At 40.2% G+C, this 19,870-nt stretch overlaps 2 protein-coding genes across 3 annotated transcripts in view; one reads left to right on the top strand and one right to left on the bottom strand.

The window, feature by feature from the left end:
- adcy7 (adenylate cyclase 7) overlaps positions 1 to 3,378 on the top strand; it is a 69,679-nt gene extending 66,301 nt beyond the window's left edge. The window contains exons 25-26 of the mRNA XM_056233838.1: positions 2,008 to 2,132; positions 2,291 to 3,378. Of these exons, the coding sequence (XP_056089813.1) occupies positions 2,008 to 2,132; positions 2,291 to 2,437 (272 nt within the window). The 3' untranslated portion in view covers positions 2,438 to 3,378. The remainder of the gene's footprint in view (positions 1 to 2,007; positions 2,133 to 2,290) is intronic.
- Positions 3,379 to 4,719: 1,341 nt separating this feature from the next.
- On the bottom strand, positions 4,720 to 17,955 carry brd7 (bromodomain containing 7). Of its 2 annotated transcripts, none has more exons than XM_056233834.1 (17): positions 17,818 to 17,955; positions 16,761 to 16,954; positions 16,550 to 16,673; positions 16,377 to 16,434; positions 15,476 to 15,620; positions 13,810 to 13,920; positions 13,358 to 13,542; positions 11,811 to 11,922; positions 11,618 to 11,693; positions 11,430 to 11,537; positions 9,901 to 10,042; positions 9,580 to 9,691; positions 7,123 to 7,179; positions 5,839 to 5,935; positions 5,390 to 5,530; positions 5,015 to 5,158; positions 4,720 to 4,864 (listed from the first exon to the last, which is right to left on the bottom strand). In XM_056233834.1, exons 1-17 carry the CDS (start codon positions 17,864 to 17,866, stop codon positions 4,827 to 4,829), a joined length of 1,893 nt encoding a protein of 630 aa, XP_056089809.1. In that variant the 5' UTR covers positions 17,867 to 17,955; the 3' UTR covers positions 4,720 to 4,826. The 2 variants fall into 2 exon arrangements, with proteins under 2 accessions (XP_056089809.1, XP_056089808.1); XM_056233833.1 differs by having other exon boundaries at positions 5,390 to 5,533.
- Between the last annotated feature and the right edge of the window lie 1,915 nt (positions 17,956 to 19,870).

Genomic DNA, 19,870 nt, shown 5'->3' on the forward strand with positions numbered 1-19,870 from the left:
TAATAGGAAACACCTGTGACAGACTAATAAACATAACGGGGAGCTGCTAAACATGAAACAAGACAGAAACACAAACTTGACTGTGACAACATGAAACCAGACAGAACACAGACTAGCCTTGTGACATAACCTCCCCCTTAAAGAGCGGATCCCAGACGCTCTTCAGAAGATAGTCCAGGGTGGTGGTGAAACGGAGGCGTTCTTGGGAGAGGTGGGAGGGCCAGATCAATGGAGCAAACTGTGCAGGCGGCCAGGGCGGCCAGGGTGGAGCATGCCGTATATGCGACCAGGGCGGACCAGACAGTTCAGGAACAGCCTCGGGAGCGCCCTCCACAGCGTGCTCAGGACTCGAGTTCACCCTCCTGGGCAGCCCTGGCTCCAGCGCAGGGTCGGCAGGACTGACATGAAGTGCAGGCTCGGCAGGACTGACGTGAAGTGCAGGACTGACGTGAAGTGCAGGCTCGGCAGGACTGACGTGAAGTGCAGGACTGACGTGAAGTGCAGGCTCGGCAGGACTGACGTGAAGTGCAGGACTGACGTGAAGTGCAGGCACGACGTGAAGAGACTCAGGCTCGGCAGGCACGACGTGAAGAGACTCAAGCTCGGCAGGCACGACGTGAAGAGACTCAGGCTCGGCAGGCACGATGTGTACAGTCTCAGGTTCGATGGCCCTGACGTGCTTCTGGACCAACTCGGGAGCGCCCACCGTGGCGTGCTCAGGGACAGCTTCCTCCGCAGCGGCCTCCGCAGCGGCCTCAGGGACAGCTTCCTCCACAGCGGCCTCAGGGACAGCTTCCTCCACAGCGGCCTCAGGGACAGCTTCCTCCACAGCGGCCTCAGGGACAGCTTCCTCCACAGCGGCCTCAGGGAATAATGTGAGCTTGTGGGGTTCCTCACTTGCAAAGCCCACCGTAAATGGCGAACCACTCAATAAAAGGGCGAACCCAATATATTGTGCCAGAGTGTAATGTGGGGTATCGTGAGGCATGAGGAAATACAGAAATGTATTAAGTCCCCGGCCAAACATGTCCTTTAAGTCCGTGTCCTTAAAGTTCACTCCATGGCAAAACTCCAAAAATTCTCTTACATAATCCTCCATCAGGCGTTTATCCTGGCGGAGGTGAAAGCGACAATCTGCTGGATCCATGGTGAGGTGGGTCCTTCTGTCACGAGAGGTTGAAGCAGACGAGGAAGTAGGATCCATTTGCAGCATTTCTTTATTACCCAAACTCAAACTATACAGACTCAGGAAACAGTACTAGGGAACAGAACAACCAGCATACAACATTAAGGACCCACAAAGACTAAACTAGACATACAGGCTTAAATACAAGGGTAAACGAGCTAACAAGATAACAAGAGGGTGTGGCTAATAGGAAACACCTGTGACAGACTAATAAACATAACGGGGAGCTGCTAAACATGAAACAAGACAGAAACACAAACTTGACTGTGACAACATGAAACCAGACAGAACACAGACTAGCCTTGTGACAGAGAGAGAGCGAGAGACCTTGCGAGTGTGCCTAACGAAAGCTAGTCAACCCGCCACCAGCCGCCGGAAGAAATGAAGAAATTGTAATGAAGAAATTAAGACATCCTTAAATATTATTATTGTAATTTAACCGTTGTACTATTATTATTGCACAGCTTATATCATATTTTTCTTTCTTTTATTTTTCAGTGAAATGTTACAATAATACTATTTCTTATTTTGTTTGATATTTTGATTTAGTAATAATAGTGATCACATTAATAATAATTATAATTATTATTATTTTATAATCATATCGTTGTATACTCTCAAACTCTGGACAAATTTTGTAACTTTTTCTTTTCTTTTTTTCTTTTTTCTCGCATTTTAAATCACATTTAGATTCCCCCCAAACCCCAAAATCATGCACCATTAGTACAGTCATAGTAAATGACTGCTGGTTTAGAGTGAATTCAAATGCAGATGTCATGTTTCGAGAGTTTTTTTTCATTGATCTGCGTTTGTTTGTGCAGGTATAAACCATGGCCCAGTGATTGCTGGGGTGATTGGAGCCAGGAAACCACAGTATGATATCTGGGGAAACACTGTGAATGTGGCCAGTCGGATGGAAAGCACTGGAGAGCTGGGAAAAATACAGGTAGGAATTGAATCACTCTTACGGTACTTCACGTCTCTAGATCCGCTATGATGATAATTCTCTTCTCATGTCTAGATTTTCCAAATAGCTTAGTGATTTGCCCTCATTAAAACATGAAAAGAAGATCAGTTTTTCTATGACATCTGTTTGTGTTGCAGGTGACAGAGGAGACGTCAGATGTCCTACAGAAGCTGGGCTACTTATGTGAGTGTCGTGGCCTGATCAATGTGAAGGGCAAAGGAGAGCTCAAAACCTTCTTTGTGTGCACAGATTCCAGCAAACAACAGGGCATCGGTCTGAGCTGAGACTGACAGCTTCACACACACACACACACGCACACACAGACTCCGGACCTATATGTGATCTCTTTGGGGTTTTTTTCAAGAATGTTTTATTGCTACTGGATTTGTTTCTTTAGAGCATGTCTAAAGAACTGCACATTTTTTTCTGAATTTGAAATGTTAGTTTGTTTTGGCAGCATTTGGAGACCTGAAACTCTCAGATATGCAGCAACGTATACATACACACATCTCACATGAACACAAGCTGAACTGTGCAATCCTCTTATGGGACACAGACCACAGACAGTGGGTAACTTGAGTTCGCTGAAGGAAAATATTAGTTCTCAGTATTGCTCTCAGACTTTCTGGGTACTGCTGTCATAGTGGCCTTGATCCTGTTGGATTTAGACTGATTTGGGATGACTGAGCTTGTCGACAGAGGGAACACCTGACCCACACAAACTCATTATAACAGATGAACAGATGTGAAAATATCTAGAATTTCTTCAGTCATTTGAAATAATGTGTCCTTTATTATCAACTTTTGGAGCAACAAAATAGTGGATGCCTATTCTTGCTTGAATCTAAATGCTGTGGATGCTTTTTTGTGTTTTGTTTCAAAAAAACTGCCAAGTGTTTTGAATGCCAAATTTTGACATTCAGTGTTGATTTGCTGTTGCCTTTGAGTTGAGATTGTGGATTTTGGAGATGGGCCTTCCTTAGCTTCATAATATCCTAAAGATTCAACTATTAAGGAATGTTTACATATACCAGGGGAATACATGTAAATGAATGAAAATTAAAGATCTTAAAGTGAAAGTGTACTTTCATCGATGTCCCATTGTCTTTCTCAGATCTTGACCAAATAGCTCTGTGGCTTCTCTCATCTGAAGTTGTATATTCACGAATGGATGTACTCATGCATCTCAGCTCACATCGCAGTAAATTGATTTGCTCAAAAGGTCTGTTTCTGTTCCATAAGAATGCTTATTGAAAGTGGGAAGTATGTGTCTAATGAAGCCATAGGCATAAACATTCAATTTAGATTGCAATTCCTATGCGCCTCTCTGGGTTTTCAGCACTCATGGAGTGTTACAGTGTGACTGAATTTACATGGTTTGAGATTATGTGCTGCCTTTCTGTACCAGTGTTTGTGAGAATAAATCATTTTACACTTAATATGCTTCCTGTGTATCATTTTGCCAAATTGGTGAGAGAAAACTCCTTTACCTGTAGGTCATAGGTCACACAGGACATGGGGCTCCATTCTGCAGAGTGAGACTGTATAGTTCTAATAGCAGATTCATTTATAACAGATAAATGATGTGTTGCCTTACCAGAGTAGCAAATCTCAAGAGAGCATTAAGAAACATGAACCAACATTCTTTCCCAATGGATGAACTCTGACAAACATTTGCAAATAAAAGCAATATTCTGTCTTTGAAGTTATATCTGGCATTGCCAAATATGACGGCTGATTAGAATTACCCATGATTCTATGTAAAAAAAAAAAACTTTACTTTGGCTTCAGATCAAAGCAACAGTGGCAACACAAGTAATAACATTCATAGGCCTTGGTCTCATTTCCTTTAAGGATTACTCTTAATTCTCCCAAAGCATGATAGGATTTGTGATCTAGCAGAGAGCACAACTACCGCTATGAACCACTCTCAGGTTATAGCTAGAATTTTTAAAACCGTTTAATATTTTATTCAGACATTTACAAATGCTATCCGCTGACATTGTCATCATTTTCTCATGTTGTTCCAAACGCACAAGACTTACATTAATTTTTCCTTCTGTTGAACACAAAAGGAGGTATTATGGGTAACCAAACAATTGATGGACCCCATTGACTTCCATAGTATTTTTATGGAATAAAAGTAACTATGGAGTAACTATGGAAATCAATGGGGTCCATCAACTGTTTGGTTACCCAATACCTTCTTTTGTGTTCAACAGAAGAAAGAAACTCCATACAGGTTTGGACTGACATGAGGGTGAGTAGATTACAGAATTTTCATTTTTAGGTCAACTATCCCTTTAATATGTGAATAAATTAAATCTGCTCTTCAGAAAATTTGGAGTACACAGCTTGATTCATTTTGATTACTTTCACAATATCTTTCTGATGCGCAGACTTTCAAATGGATGGACAAAAATATCTTCATTTGTATTCTGAAGATGAACAAAGGTCTTAGTAAATGATGAACATTTTTTGGTGAACTAAAACGAGCAATTTATTTCTGTATCAAGTCACTTGCTAATGTTCAATTTGTGCAACTTAAGAATGGAAATACACAAAATGCTTAAAAAAGGATGTTTATTTAATGAAACAAAAGTAAATCAGAAACAGCACCATTGCGGGATGATCTGGAATAAGCAGACTGATAGACCGAAGTGATGGAGGATCTCAACACACTCCCTCCATGGGTTCAATTATATCTCCCACTGAAACAGAAAACACATTTACCCGCATTTTCCTGTTAATGCAAGTTTTTGAGTAGATAAAGCAAACAAGAGTCATTTCACAAACAAAACACGTAAAAATACGAAGTCTAACTTGCTGGATATTTCTTGTTTGTGCTGTGTTTACGTTACCTGTGGTCAGGTGTGTGAATGTGTCCTGTGCGGTATCGTTGGGTAGCGAGACACCCATGGCCTTTCTGATACCATAAACACTGCACACGTCACCAGGGGTCACCTGACTGGTCAAATGGGCCAGGTTACCAGTAACTTTCTCCGCTGCAATAAGAATGGTGGGGGTTAGAAGTTATCAAAACTGTGAAAAGTATATCTGCTTTTAAACAGCTGCTGAAACCCACAGGTCTGTTAATGTGCAACAACACTGACTCACTAAAACTCCTTGAGTAAGGAAAAACTAAAAACACATGAGACCGGAAAAATGTTAGTGTTTGTCTAGTATTATCTGAGCAGTGAACCAGTCGTCAAAGGTCATATTGTGTTTGTGCGTACCAAGCTGCAGCTCTTTAGCAGTAGGAACCAGTAGGCAGATGATGTTTGGCGGCTGTTTGGCACTCAGTCTCTCTTTCTGAACCTTCTGCAGCTCCCTCAGCAACACCGTCGTCTCATCCAGCTTCTGTTGGAAATGCTCTGCTTCTATGGGAGGAAGAGAATTTTTTTACTGAGATCAATCCGTTTGCTGTTAAATCGATGGGAAATGAGCTCACACATGTTACTGATGCGCTGCGTTACATTCCACTGCTGAGGGAGGAGGATCATAATCAGTTCATCAAGCATAATAGACATTGAAAGATGCATCACAAGAGAAAAAAACAGTTCATTAATAAACTGGAAAAACATGGGGCCTGGATTTTCATAGGGTCTGATGAATCACATCTAAAACGACTAAACAGTATTTATCCATATTTCAAACTACACTTTCAGAAAAAGGAGATTCTCACCTTCTGTGTTGAAGCTCTCAGGAAGCAGGTCAGGATTCAAACCCACAGAACTGAGGGCCGTCACACTATCACCACTGCTGGGATCTGACGCAACAACCTACAGAGACATGCGCGAAACGACGTGAAAAGGGGGGGATGGACTGACACCAGGCCAGAAATGTGCTCAAAATTTGGAGAAAACTCAAAACATAGTCCACTTTTTTTATTGGACTATGCGTTCCTGTGTGTATTCACTACCACTCAAAGGTTTGGGGCCTTTACGATTTTTTCAAATGTTTTTGAAAGAGGTCTCTAATACACAGCAAGGCTGCATTTATTTGATTAAGAATAAAGTTAAAGTAATACTGTAAAATATTCATTTAATTTAAAATAACTGTTTACTATTTTTAATATAAATTAAAATGTAATTTCAGTATCAGCATCCTTACTCCAGAAATCACACAATCCTTCATAAATAATTCAAAAACATTTATTCTTATTAAAATGGCTGTGCTGCTTAATATTGTTGTGGAAACAATGAAACATTTATTATTATTATTCAGAATTCTTCTCAGGATTTTGTAACATTATTTTTACTGTAATTTCTTTAAAATAAAACGTTAAAATAACGGCGAACCCAAACTTTTGAAAAGTATGGCAAAAAAAAAAAAATTATAGCATTATATACAGTTTGTTACTTGAATGTACCGACAGCCATATTATTTGGCTGTTCATTTCTGTTCACAAGCACAATCAAATTCCTTCCATGTACCCCATGGAACCAGCCTAGATATCCCATCAGGGGCAAGTACAGTGTTGGGAATCACTAGATAAAATGCATGTTGGGTCTTGGGATGAAACTATGAATTATCCACTAGCTATAATATGTGATACTTAGACTGCTAAAAACAGTGTTGAACAGTAGCACCACCCTGCTAAGGTATGCTAGCTGAACCGCAGTCACACACAGATTAATGCTGCAGTATGTTCATAGACAACCCATGCTTACCTTTCCTTCTACGTCCACAGCACCCTCACACACATACATCAGTGTAAGTGAAGGAGGAAGTCAAAAAATGACAGGGGGGAGAGTGTGTTGGTGTGTGTCTGGGCAAATATTCTTTCCATTAGTGTGTGAAAGTTGGTTGGTGTTGTTGACACAGCTGCTGCAGAGCAGAGAGTCTGTGGTCCTGACGCTGCCTTTAAATACCAGGTTTGTGTTTTCATTTCAACTCAAGTGAGCTGTACTCTAGTATGCACTTGTAGACATTTTAATCTCATTCAGAGGATATGAGAGTGTTTTACCTCAGTATCATCTGTTGTGTCTACTTTCTCTGCAGGCTCTTCCATGGGCAGATTATCCTGAGGAAAACAAAAATCATCCTATCAAAACCAGAATTGATGTTTTAAGAGCAGATTTAAGTAAGCCGTCCCATTGAAAAGAATTCAAATGGATATAACACGGTATACATACAGTGGGGAGAACAAGTATTTGATACACTGCCGATTCTGCAGGTTTTCCCACTTACAAAGCATGTAGAAGTCTGTCATTTTTATCATAGGTACTCTTCAACTGTGAGTGACGGAATCTAAAACATTGACATTAAAATCACATTGTATGATTTTTAAGTAAATCATTTGCATTTTATTGCATGACAAGTATTTGATCACCTACCAACCAGTAAGAATTTTGGCTCTCACAGACCTGTTAGTTACTCTTTAAGAAGCTCTCCTGTTCTCCACTCATTACCTGTATTAACTGCACCTGTTTGAACCCGTTTCCTGTATAAAAGACACCTGTCCACACACTCAATCAAACAGACTCCAACCTCTCCACAATGGCCAACACCAGAGAGCTGTGTAAGGACATCAGATAAAATTGTAGACCTGCACAAGGCTGGGATGGGCTACAGGACAATAGGCAAGGAGCTTGGTGAGAAGGCAACAACAGTTGGCGCAATCAATAGAAAATGGAAGAAGTTCAAGACCTGAACCCAATAGAAAATCTTTGGAGGGAGCTGAAAGTCCATATTGCCCAGCGACAGCCCTGAAACCTGAAGGATCTGGAGAAGGTCTGTATGGAGGAGTGGGCCAAAATCCCTGCTGCAGTGTGTGCAAACCTGGTCAAGAACTACAGGAAACGTATGATCTCTGTAATTGCAAACAAAGGTTTCTGTACCAAATATTAAGGTCTGCTTTTCTGATGTATCAAATACTTATTTCATGCAATAAAATGCAAATTAATTACTTAAAAATCATACAATGTGATTTTCATGTCAATGTTTTAGATTCCGTCACTCACAGATGAAGAGTACTATGATAAAAATGACAGACTTCTACATGCTTTGTAAGTGGGAAAACCTGCTAAATCGGCAGTGTATCAAATACTTGTTCTCCCCACTGTAAATATATACACTCACCTAAAGGATTATTAGGAACACCATACTAATACTGTGTTTGACCCCCTTTCGCCTTCAGAACTGCCTTAATTCTACGTGGCATTGATTCAACAAGGTGCTGAAAGCATTCTTTAGAAATGTTGGCCCATATTGATAGGATAGCATCTTGCAGTTGATGGAGATATGTGGGATGCATATCCAGGGCACGAAGCTCCCGTTCCAGTGATGAGGATACTGATTTATCCTCATCCTCATTACTGCACGAAGCAGTGATGAGGATACTGATTTATTGGGCAAGCTTGAAGATATGAGTTTTAAGTTGTTTTTTGAAGGTCCGGATGTTGTCGGTCACACGAAGATTCAGGGGCAGGTTATTCCACAGCTTAGGGCCAACAACACTAAAAGCCCTCCCGCCCACCGTGGAGAGTCTGACCCGGGGTACCACGAGTAGGTTTTCAGTACATGGTGGCCATAAAGGGATGGACATGGTCAGAAACAATGCTCAGGTATGCCGTGGCATTTAAACGATGCCCAATTAGCACTAAGGGGCCTAAAGTGTGCCAAGAAAACATCCCCCACACCATTACACCACCACCACCAGCCTGCACAGTGGTAACAAGGCATGATGGATCCATGTTCTCATTCTGTTTACACCAAATTCTGACTCTACCATCTGAATGTCTCAGCAGAAATCGAGACTCATCAGACCAGGCAACATTTTTCCAGTCTTCAACTGTCCAATTTTGGTGAGCTCTTGCAAATTGTAGCCTCTTTTTCCTATTTGTAGTGGAGATGAGTGGTACCCGGTGGGGTCTTCTGCGGTTGTAGCCCATCCGCCTCAAGGTTGGGCGTGTTGTGGCTTCACAAATGCTTTGCTGCATACCTCGGTTGTAACAAGTGGTTATTTCAGTCAAAGTTGCTCTTCTATCAGCTTGAATCAGTCGGCCCATTCTCCTCTGACCTCTAGCATCAACATGGCATTTTCGCCCACAGGACTGCCGCATACTGGATGTTTTTCCCTTTTCACCCCATTCTTTGTAAACCCTAGAAATGGTTGTGCGTGAAAATCCCAGTAACTGAGCAGATTGTGAAATACTCAGACCGGCCCGTCTGGCACCAACAACCATGCCACACTCAAAATTGCTTAAATCACATTTCTTTCCCATTCTGACATTCAGTTTGGAGTTCAGGAGATTGTCTTGACCAGGACCACACCCCTAAATGCATTGAAGCAACTGCCATGTGATTGGTTGATTAGATAATTGCATTAATGAGAAATTGAACAGGTGTTCCTAATAATCCTTTAGGTGAGTGTATATTGACCAAAGACTTGCAGTAATGAGCGTGTAGAGAGATTTCTTACAGTTGCTGTCTCTTTCAGTTGTTTCGAGTGCTCCCCACTGGTCAAAGCATCCAAGATATTATCTGCTAACCTGCTCATGTGCTCCTCGGATTTAGCAAGGAAATCTGCAACGCTACACATATACACACACACATCCAAATTATAATTGTGGAATGGCAGGGGAAGGGTGTGAATCGGGCCTTTTGTCCTGCAGAAGAGCAGCTTCACATAACACAAATGCATGTAGGTTCAAAACACAGTTTTAAAGAGTGCTTCTTAGTCATCTAAATTCATGGATATATTTCTTTATATGGCTGATTCCAAGCACACACACACACACACCTTTCAGATTCTGGCTGACTGTTGTCCTCTCCATAGAAGGAGTAAATAAGATCGGAGTCCTCTTTGCTGATATTGGCAAAACTGGAGTCATATGTAGGAGCATATGAGCTGAATGGGCCATATAGGTAATTCATATAGGCAACTGCAAAAAAGAGAGAGAGGCATGTGGAGACTTTTACGCATAATTTATGCTACACAGACTGATTCCAATAATAGTAGGTATATTTTTTACAATGTTTCAATAAGTAACTGCCAAAGCCAGCAGTTAGACTCTGAGGAAGGACAGAACACAGTCTAAAACTGTGGGTTTCAACCTTTTAGACTCCATTGTAAGTTCCCCATTCTCCTGAATTGGTTTCCTACACTTATTTTAATCTATGGGTACTCTAAATTTCTGTAAATTAAAAGCAACTAAAATAAGTACAATTAAAATATCAAAAGTTTTAGTAGCTGAATGTTACTGGATATGGAATCTATTTTAGCCTAACAAAAAAAAGTGCATTTACAGAAAAAAATGGTCATGCTGTTTTAAGGTTTTCTTGATTTACATGACTTTTCCTGGTCTAGAAATTTCCAGGTCTTTTCAAATTAGGCTACCTTATATATATCAAGGTTTTCCAACACTGTGAAAAGCCTGGTTCCTTAAATGAAACAGTTGTTAAGGGGGTGAAATAAAATGATAAACATCTTGATTTTTAGTTGTTCCAGCTTATTTTAATGCTCGTTTCATCTTATTTTAAATAATTTTAGGTCACCTTGAGGCCCCAAAGTGCACCCCGGCCAAAATCTACAGAAGACAATGAGATTGATAAAAGGCAGTCTAAACCTAATGCACTGCTCACTCCAAAACAGTCAGTTTTGAAACTACATGGTACAAATATTTAACTTGACTCTATAGTTGTTTGATCAAAATTTAATGGTTTAGAGTTTTACCTTTACCCATGTCCCCAAGTGAGAAATGCCCATGAAAAACCTCACTAGGATGCTGCGAGTGGTTAACAAAGCAGTGCTGTGTGGCTGCTTACCAAATCCCTGGCTTCTTAAAATGGAAGGCTATGATATTTTTCTGCCTAACCCTCACAATCTGCAGTATCATTCATGTCACAGTGTGGGACAAGAAGTCCTACATTTTTATATTTAGGGATTAAAATATGAACAATAGCAAAACTTAGCAAGCACCACAGATAACTGACAGATAAAAAAAAACACAGATGAGTAGAAACTACAGCCCACTGTCTTTTTTTTCTAATTGACAGCAGGAACAATTAGATTTTTCTGGCACATAATATTACATTCCTCTGGCAGTTGAACACTAGGTATTCAAACAGAGATTATAACACACCCTTACCATGATCTTCTCCGCATGACTGAAGGTAAGGCCACAGACTGAAGCCCATTGCTAATTGAGACATTTTATTCATCAAGTCATTTTTCCAGGAAAACGAGTAAGAGTAGTACTGGTTTTAACGGAGCGGTTGAGACCGATACAAAGTGAGATTCAAGTTAGTGACAGAGTGAATGTATAATACCTGGAGTGACCATGTTTCTCTTGTCCTCTTTGAAACCCTGAAGGGTGTTTATTCCAGACTGCAATCTACCTCCCATCATTCCCAATTTGACTGGGCAGTATCCTGGATCTGGCATGGAAGCATAAGATACACGTTTTGTACACACGTCTAACATTTGCTTGTTTTCTTTAACACTCATAGTCACAAACCTCCAGCGCTCAGGTCAGCGGGGTTCAGGATTCCCAGAGTGGTTGAGCCATCAGACGTCCTTCTCTCAAACTCCAGCTGCTCATAAGAAAAGCGCCGTTCATCAACTGTTATCTGACATGCTCAGTGAACGATCTCACATGTGAATGCTGTACAATAACACATGGTTCATGTTCCCTGGTGTTGTACTCCTACCTCACACTGCAGACGTCTGTTTGAGAGTTTCCCTCCAGACTCCTCAACAATCTTTTTGATCTCCTCCAGGTCTTTCTCTGCTTGGCTCTTCTGAGCATCATCCTTACTGTCTCTGTTACACAAACATTGATGCAATTCTGAATGTATTTGTGTTATCAGTAATACTCCTGCTTTAGAGTAAATAAATCCCCACATATGAGGCATATCATTCCTGAAACTCCTAATGAACTCTGATGTCAGAGCAGTGATTGGATAAATTATGAATAATGTCATAATAGATAAGTGTGTGGTCTTTGTGGGCCTGTTCTCAAGCCTCTACCGGACCCTGCGGAGTAGTGTGCAGGAAGATGATTCATCCTCCCTGAAAATATATAAAATGTGTGTCTGTGCGTATCTCGTTGGCTACAGATGGCCTACAAGTCACGACATGTTTAAGCATTCCAAGACTCCGTCCCACTGCAGCAGCCAAGCCGATTTACGTAGGCAAGCAACAAAAAGAGAGAGTAAATAGAGAAAGACAGTGAACACCCAGGCAACACCTTGGAATGTCTCACTGGCTTCAGTACAGCAGCAGAAGCCTTGAATCCAGCTACAAAGCCAATGTGAATAGCTGCACAGTTAGGAAAACTGGAGAAAAGAAGCTTTTTTACTGACCACATCACCCATTTAAGTAAAGTCACGCTCTTTTTTTCCCAGGCAGACAATATATCTTATTTAGTTTAATGGCAGCCAATTCATCACCGTGATTAAGATCTGGTATTAACTTTCTGAATTGAAAACTATTTCCAGCCATAAATATTTTATGGATAAAGGTGTATTTTGCATAGCTTATTAAAATGTTATATTTTAGATGTGCATCTCAATGTGGAGAAGAAGAAAATGTACCCTAAGAGGTTTATCTAGAACGCCTATTTCCACTGAGGTAAAGGCTGTCGTAAGAGATGCACAAGTTGAGACAGATTTTTTTACACGTTGTGTGGGTCTTTGATTTGCTCACGTCACTTAGATCAGCAGCAGTCAGACTTTCGGTCTTAAACCATGCGTTATGTCGAAGTAACCTGCCAACTGGCGAGAAACCTGCAAGTATTTTCACTCTCATTTGGCAGTGTTTCATATCCTGCCTGAGATTAATATGAACCATTATTTTAAGAATTATAAAAAAAAAAATTTTTTTTAAAAAAAGAGGAAACAGAATTGTTCACTTTCAAATCACCATCAGGATCAGACTAACTGAAAGGAAGTTTCGCCCAACTCTCAACTGAACTGACCTTTGATGACCATGGAAGATTAAGGCCTAGTTTAAAAAACTGTAATACTAATAAGAGAATAATGGAGTTCACACCACAACTGCAACTATTACAACACAGATGAACAACAGTTGTTGTTTTTTTGACAGGCAATTAAAATCCATTGACTTTAACATAACTGCAGTGTGCAATAACAACTGGTGCAGAGGCTAATATAGTTTAAGTTTTGTTCTTGGTGTGAACCGGCCTTTAATCCAGACAAACTAGTAATAGATAAGAAGTTAAAAATGTGATTCATACCTTGGAGTATCTTTATTGCCTACACGGGGTGATTGCGAGTTGTCACTTGTGTCCATGACCGACGAGTTCTCTTTGGCAGGGTCAGACGTCCCACCATCCTCGTCTCCATCCACTGCTGAACGACTGCTGGACGTCTGCAGGCCAGCCATGAACTCTATGCTCTGCTTTAAACTGTCCAGTCTCTCCTAAATGCATAAAAAAAAGTTAATTTTCGTGTTCAACTTTTCCAGTTTGATAAATTTGAATGGGTATAACTGAACAACATTCTACTACAACAACACTAATAATGGGATAATATTGTGCATGGCACATCAGCGCCCTCTGGTGTGAAAACTGATTTTTAAAAGAAAATTGTGAAAATGGCTAAATTTAGTTTCAACAACTATACCTCTAAAATGTAACTATATCTAATACAAGTTCCAATACAATTTTCCAGTTTTTCTTCTACTCACTGTGCTCAGGATCTTCATGCCAGAGTGAAGGAGTTTCTTTGCCGCTTTGTAGTAAATCGTCTCTGGTTTGTTGTAGATCATAGCGTTCTCACACATCACTCTGAAATCCAGCTGTGAGAGAACAGCACAGCATCACCTCATCAGCTGTCCACGTCTAAATGGCCATTATCAATATTCAATATGACTGTGTAGATCATTGCTTGTCACTTGTCAAATAAAAGGCAGCTGGAATAATCATTAATATATGACTACTTAAAGGTGCATATTTGAAATCAACCCAAATAAACGCACCCCTCCCTTGATTGCTCCGCCATGCTATGCAACCACAAACAGCACAACAGCAGCATATCTTGGTTCTGTGAAACATGGCAAAACTAATGTTACTCAGCACTCAACAGAAACAAAGCAACTTCGGCATCCATCTGAGGCCTTCCTGCTCTCTAACGTCTAGAAAGCTTATCCAATATTAACACGGGTCCGAGAGCTCTTTCCTGAACGTAACCCTTCTTTTTCCAAGTATATTTCTCTGACCTTTTCCTTTTTGGTAATATCTCAGCTATCTTTCTTTCTACAAATGTCCCACTTGCCCACTTTCTCTCCTCCCCCACCATGGCTACTAAAGTGCTTTGGTGCTCAGTTGATAGGTCTGATCCACTTAGTTTTTCTCTTATTTACACAGCCAGGACTATAGCCGCTTTTCTACCGTCAGGCCGAACGGTTCTCATTGCGTAACCGTTCCATTCCGTGCCGCACCGGGCCAGCTGGTACGATTATGGTTTCATTTTCCACTGTGGGGCTGATAGCGGCCACTCTTTGGAATGTAATACAAACGGGTCAGTCGTTGCCTTTGTAACACGGTGGTTTACTGATGATATGAGATGTAAATAGCGACCGCGTTATGGAGAATGGTCAGCTACTGCTTTTAATTTTATTATTGTTTTGTTTACTTCACTCAAATAGCATGCTTAACCAGCTACAGAGAAACTGGTAGCCAGGCAACAGACAAGTGATCAATCCTGAGTGGCGACGTCATTTCGCGGATTCAAGCAGCACGGTTCGGCACGGGTAGCCATTCGTGCTGAGAATTCCGGGCCGAGAAGGCTCAAACACAGGGAAGGCTGGAAACACAGCTGGAACCGTTCCTTACCATTCTAAGAACTGTTCGGACCGACGGTGGAAAAGCGGCTTATGTAAACCCATGTTTTGTTTTTTCAGCACTTACACAGAACAGACATCTAGCAATTATTCATCAATTTGTTTGTTTGGGTGTTGATTCAATTTTCAACAGCGTTTCTCAGAAATTGCTTACTGCCCCTAAAGGCTGATTAATACTTCTGCGTCGGACCTACGCCGTATCCTCTACGCTGTAGGCTACGTGTCGGTTTTCAATTATACTTCTGCGCCGTTGTCCGCGTTGACGTGCAATTACACATGCAGAGGAAGCATGTGAAACCTGAGGGAGGGGTTCTAGCAGACCAATCACAGACCTTGCGGTCCGCGTAGAATTGACGCGTTGTTACGTTTTTGGAGAGGTGCACGTCAGGGTACACCATAGGTCAGGGTGCGTGCTACACACAGTCTATGACGTAGCTACGGCGTAAGTTCGCCGCAGAGGTAGTGCGAGTGCCAGTCTGTGTCCTAGTAATGGCAGTGATGATCACATTACCTTGAGCTCCTCAAGTGACTGGTATTGTTCCCTCTTCACTTTCTCCTTCATAGTGCTGAAGTCCATGGGTCTCTTTATAATGAGAGAGTATCCTGGGGCGATCAGGTCCGTCACAGGGAATGAGAAGAATGCACTAGGGTCCTTCCTGCAGTAAACAGCAGCGTTCAGCTCTCATTCACAGTAATTACAGACAGGATTTTGACCATACACAACCGGAAATAAGACCCAAAACACAGATCTAATAGGATACTCAGACTGAGAATACTAATGCAGAATCAGAGGTCATTTGTGCAAGTTCTTTTTTTTTAGATCAGCACTGTAGTTATATATTAAGTTATACACTACAGTTCAAAAGTTTGAAATGAATACATTTATTCAGAAAGAACATATTAAACTAATCAAAAGTGACAGTAAAGAAATGTATAATGTTACAAAAGACTTCCATATTAAATAAATACTGTTGTTTTGAACTTTCTGTTCATCAAAGAATCCCAACAAAATGTATCACGGTTTCCACAAAAAAAAGCAGAAGTGTTTTGAACATTGATAATAATAATTAATGTTTTTTGAGCAGCAAATCAGCATATTAGAAGGATTTCTGAAGGATCATGTGACACTGAAGACTGGAGTAATGATGCTGAAAATTCAGCTTTGCTGTCATAGGAAGAAGTATTTAAAAAAAAAGAAAAAAGAAAAAAAGAGTTCTTTTCATTTGTAATATTATTTCACAATCTTTCTGTTTTTACTGCATTTTTTGATAAAATAAATGCAGCCTTGGTGAGCATTTTAATAAAGTTCGAAAACACACAAAAAAAATCTTACCGACCCTCAAATCTTTCAACAGTACTGTACATTAGTCATATATGAATCCACAACTTGTCCTCAAGTTAGCCAGTCCTACCTCTGGAGTTGTCGGATGAGCTGACTCAGGGCCTCCTGTAGAGGCGTCTGCTCTTTTTCTGAGGAATTATAAAATCCATAATCAACAGATAATCAGCACAAACACACAATCCTTCAAAACAATAGCATCAAAAATAGATGAATCCTAAACCCTGAGAGGGTGCACTGCTTTACCTTCCATTCTGGCAAGTGAGAGGGTGAGAGGCTTGTCCTGGGAAACATCGGAGCGAGCAGGAGTTCTACTCTGTTCATCCCAGTCTGGATCCACAGAGTCTGTGCCCTTCCTTTTTTTGGTCATCTATGAGACACATTCATTGCTTAGGATGTAGTAAGCACATAAACAACACAAGAAAATCACAAGCCAAAAACAGTTTTCATATCTCACCTTTTTCTTTTTGTCAGCCGGCGACACTGGAGGACTGGCTCTGTCCTTCTCGTCCTTCTTTTTCTTCTTCTTTTTCTTGTTGTGTTTGTCGTAATCTACCTGGTCGTCATGAACACTCTCAAGACTAGGGCTGCCTGTGGTGACTTCATTCCCAGCCACTTTTAACACCAGCTTCAGAGGACGCTCGGTGAACTCTTCAATGCCAGAAACACAAACGACTTTGAACAACTGATTCATCCAATGTCTCTCTTGCTATACTCTCAGGTGCTATACTAATAACCTAACTAATACAGAAAACCTTAATATATTATTTAGTGTGTCATTATTATCACTAATAGCTGCCTCTTTTACATTTACATTTAATCATTTAGCAGACACTTATATCCAAAGTGACTTACAAATGAGGAGAGCAATAGAATAGAAGCAATTAAAATAACAATAGGACAACAATATAATATGCAAGTGCTGTGACTTTTGAGAAGAATTATACTTTTCAGATACCAAACTATGTCTATGAGAACTTGAGAAGTATAACTCTTCTCAAAAGAGACAGCTATTTATTAGTGATAACAACGACACAAAATAATATTTTTTTTGTGAAAAATCAGAAATTTTCTTTAATGTCCTCTCTTTTAAACCTACATAAAAAAATTAATTACTGACGCCCAATGCACTTTCATCTAGCTTTAATACATTTATGGAGAAAAGAACCTAAAAAAAATGTTATTCTGATACTGCCTTGGTTAATCTGATGGTTTAAGCAACAGCTGCTAAATTAGTATTATGTAATATTCCGGAGCAAAACAATCAGCTCGGTAGCCTTTGAATTAAGCCAACATTACTGAGAAACCACACATTACTCTATTCGCTGTGGACATCAGATATCAGGCTGCTAGTTACTCATCCACTGACAGAATCAAGAGTCTGAGTGCTGCTTCATAGTGCCTGCTGTTACTAACAGTGTTAGTTTATAATGTTACTTAAAACAGGCTTTCAGCCTACAGAAACAAAATATAACGTATTCTCCAGCCTGCTTAATGAATCGTGAGTGACCTACCGTCGTGTGTGTGCTTCTCTGATTTGTGTTTCTTATGCTTTTTGCCCATTATTTAAAGTAAAGCCGGTGGTTCAGTCAGGTCAGTGTTTGACCAGTCTGCTCTTTGTTTTGTGTCGGTACTCGGTAAACACTTCAGAGCGCCTCTCACGGAGCTAACGTTACAGGATTCAAACAGCGGCGTCTAGTGTTCGGGGGTGTAACCTACACTTAACACCACGAAATCCTGTTTACGTCCTAATTTGTCCAACTGACTGCAGCTCCATATACAAGTAGTTACAAATAAAATAACTGAGTGAAATGGGTTTACATTAAAAATAAAAAATAAAAAACACTTTGGAAAAAAATCAGCCCGAGGTAAAAATGCAACTGAATAGGCTACAACTAAGCCGAATCTTAACCACTAAGAGGCACCATTGTTAAACATTCAAAACAACAGCGTTCCCAATGCAAAACCCTAACAGGTAAGAGCTATAAATGTTGTGTTTGACATCAAAAGAGCAACAACAAAAAAAAACATTCATAGTGTTGTTCCAAAATATGTTAATTATTCGTTGCTAAGCAACAAACAAAACCAGCTTAACAAATTCACACTATTGTACTTTACAGTAGGATACCAGAAATTTGGTGTAAACATCACTGTTTGCATCTCTGTCTTGTTTGGTATGGCAGATTATGCATGGATTTCGGGAAAGTCCCCATAACAAAGTATGGCCCACAAATAACTTAAAGTTATTACTCAAGGTTTACTTGCAAGGAATCTAAATAAATGCATGCAAACCATAGGCTACTGCACTTTTCCCTATCCTACCAATTAAAACATATTTTGAGCTCATGTTTTCATAGTTCATAGTTTCCATTTCCATTTCCATTTTACTTAATGAATCATTTGTTTTCACATTTAACTGAAATATTTAAGCTCTAACATCATTTAAATTAGCATTTTATGTATAGAATGACCAATGACCCTCAATCTGTCCTTCTCTGGTATGGCTTAGGCTTTCCAAAAGCTGCCATTATACACTGGAACTCCCTCAGGCTTTTCTCCAGGCAGTCTGTGGTGTGATTTAACTCATCTCAGCCCGTCTCATAGCCTACTGTAGCCGTTACTCTTATCTCTCATATAAAGACACACACACACACACACACACACACACACACACGCACACACGCACACACGCACGCACGCACGCACACACACACACACACACACACACACACACACACTGATTTAATGGCTATTTAAGCTATGCTGTATCTATTTGCAACAGGCCTTAAATCTGAGGGAAGCTATCTCTGTTTGAATAGACATATTGGACTTACAGTTTTTTACAATCACTTTGCTACTATTTTCAGAACCTTGATGTCATTTTTCAAAACTCTAGACACAAAACTCAAAACGATAATCACTTGTAACACAGGCTGTCTAATGTTCGAAACATTGCATTGTGCATTCACATCTTTAAAGAAATCTTGCACTTGCACAATCATTGGTTCAAAAAACAAATTAACTGTGAAATACCATTGAAACATAACTATAGATCACCCACACACAAGCAACCGATAGTTTCACTGTGTCATTGTTCGTACAATCATTAAATATTGTAGAGCAAAATAGGTGATACAGGTTTCATTATGGTACTACATGTACAGTAAATACATCTCTGTAAAAGTACTGCAGTAGTAGAGAGAATATTACAGACACAGTGGAATCATTGTGAACAAAGTTTGTAATATATTGATGCAAAACACTACAGTACAATCACAACATGGTTTTTTGAATCAAAGCAAAAATAATTAGCTATGAAATAGAAAAGAAAAGACAGTACTGTAAAACATCAAATGCAGTGTTCCTCAACTTGCTGTAAGAAACTAAACAGGAGTGATTACTGTACTTCTACACTGTCATCAACTCTGTGTTGTGGATTTGGCCACAGGTTCTCATCTACATCACAATGGATGTTGGAAAATGACATCTTGGAAAAAACCTTTGGCATGGCGAGTCCAGGCCTGACACTGCTCTGCTGTGATTGGCAGAATTGGACACGCAGTTACA

This window comes from Rhinichthys klamathensis, unplaced genomic scaffold (assembly GCF_029890125.1).
Source record: "Rhinichthys klamathensis goyatoka isolate OS25496 unplaced genomic scaffold, OSU_Roscu_1.1 h1tg000378l_1, whole genome shotgun sequence".
Classification (NCBI taxonomy): Eukaryota; Metazoa; Chordata; class Actinopteri; order Cypriniformes; family Leuciscidae; genus Rhinichthys; species Rhinichthys klamathensis.

What these genes read in the sequence shown, in the direction of transcription:
- brd7 (XM_056233833.1), bottom strand. Translation starts at nt 17,866, where the DNA reads ATGGGCAAAAAGCATAAGAAACACAAATCAGAGAAGCACACACACGAC. An exon ending in AGAGAAGCACACACACGACG is followed by an intron (nt 16,955 to 17,817) that starts GTAGGTCACTCA and finishes CTGGCATTGAAG; the next exon opens with AGTTCACCGAGCGTCCTCTG. An exon ending in TGAGAGCTTCAACACAGAAG is followed by an intron (nt 5,534 to 5,838) that starts GTGAGAATCTCC and finishes TTCCTCCCATAG; the next exon opens with AAGCAGAGCATTTCCAACAG.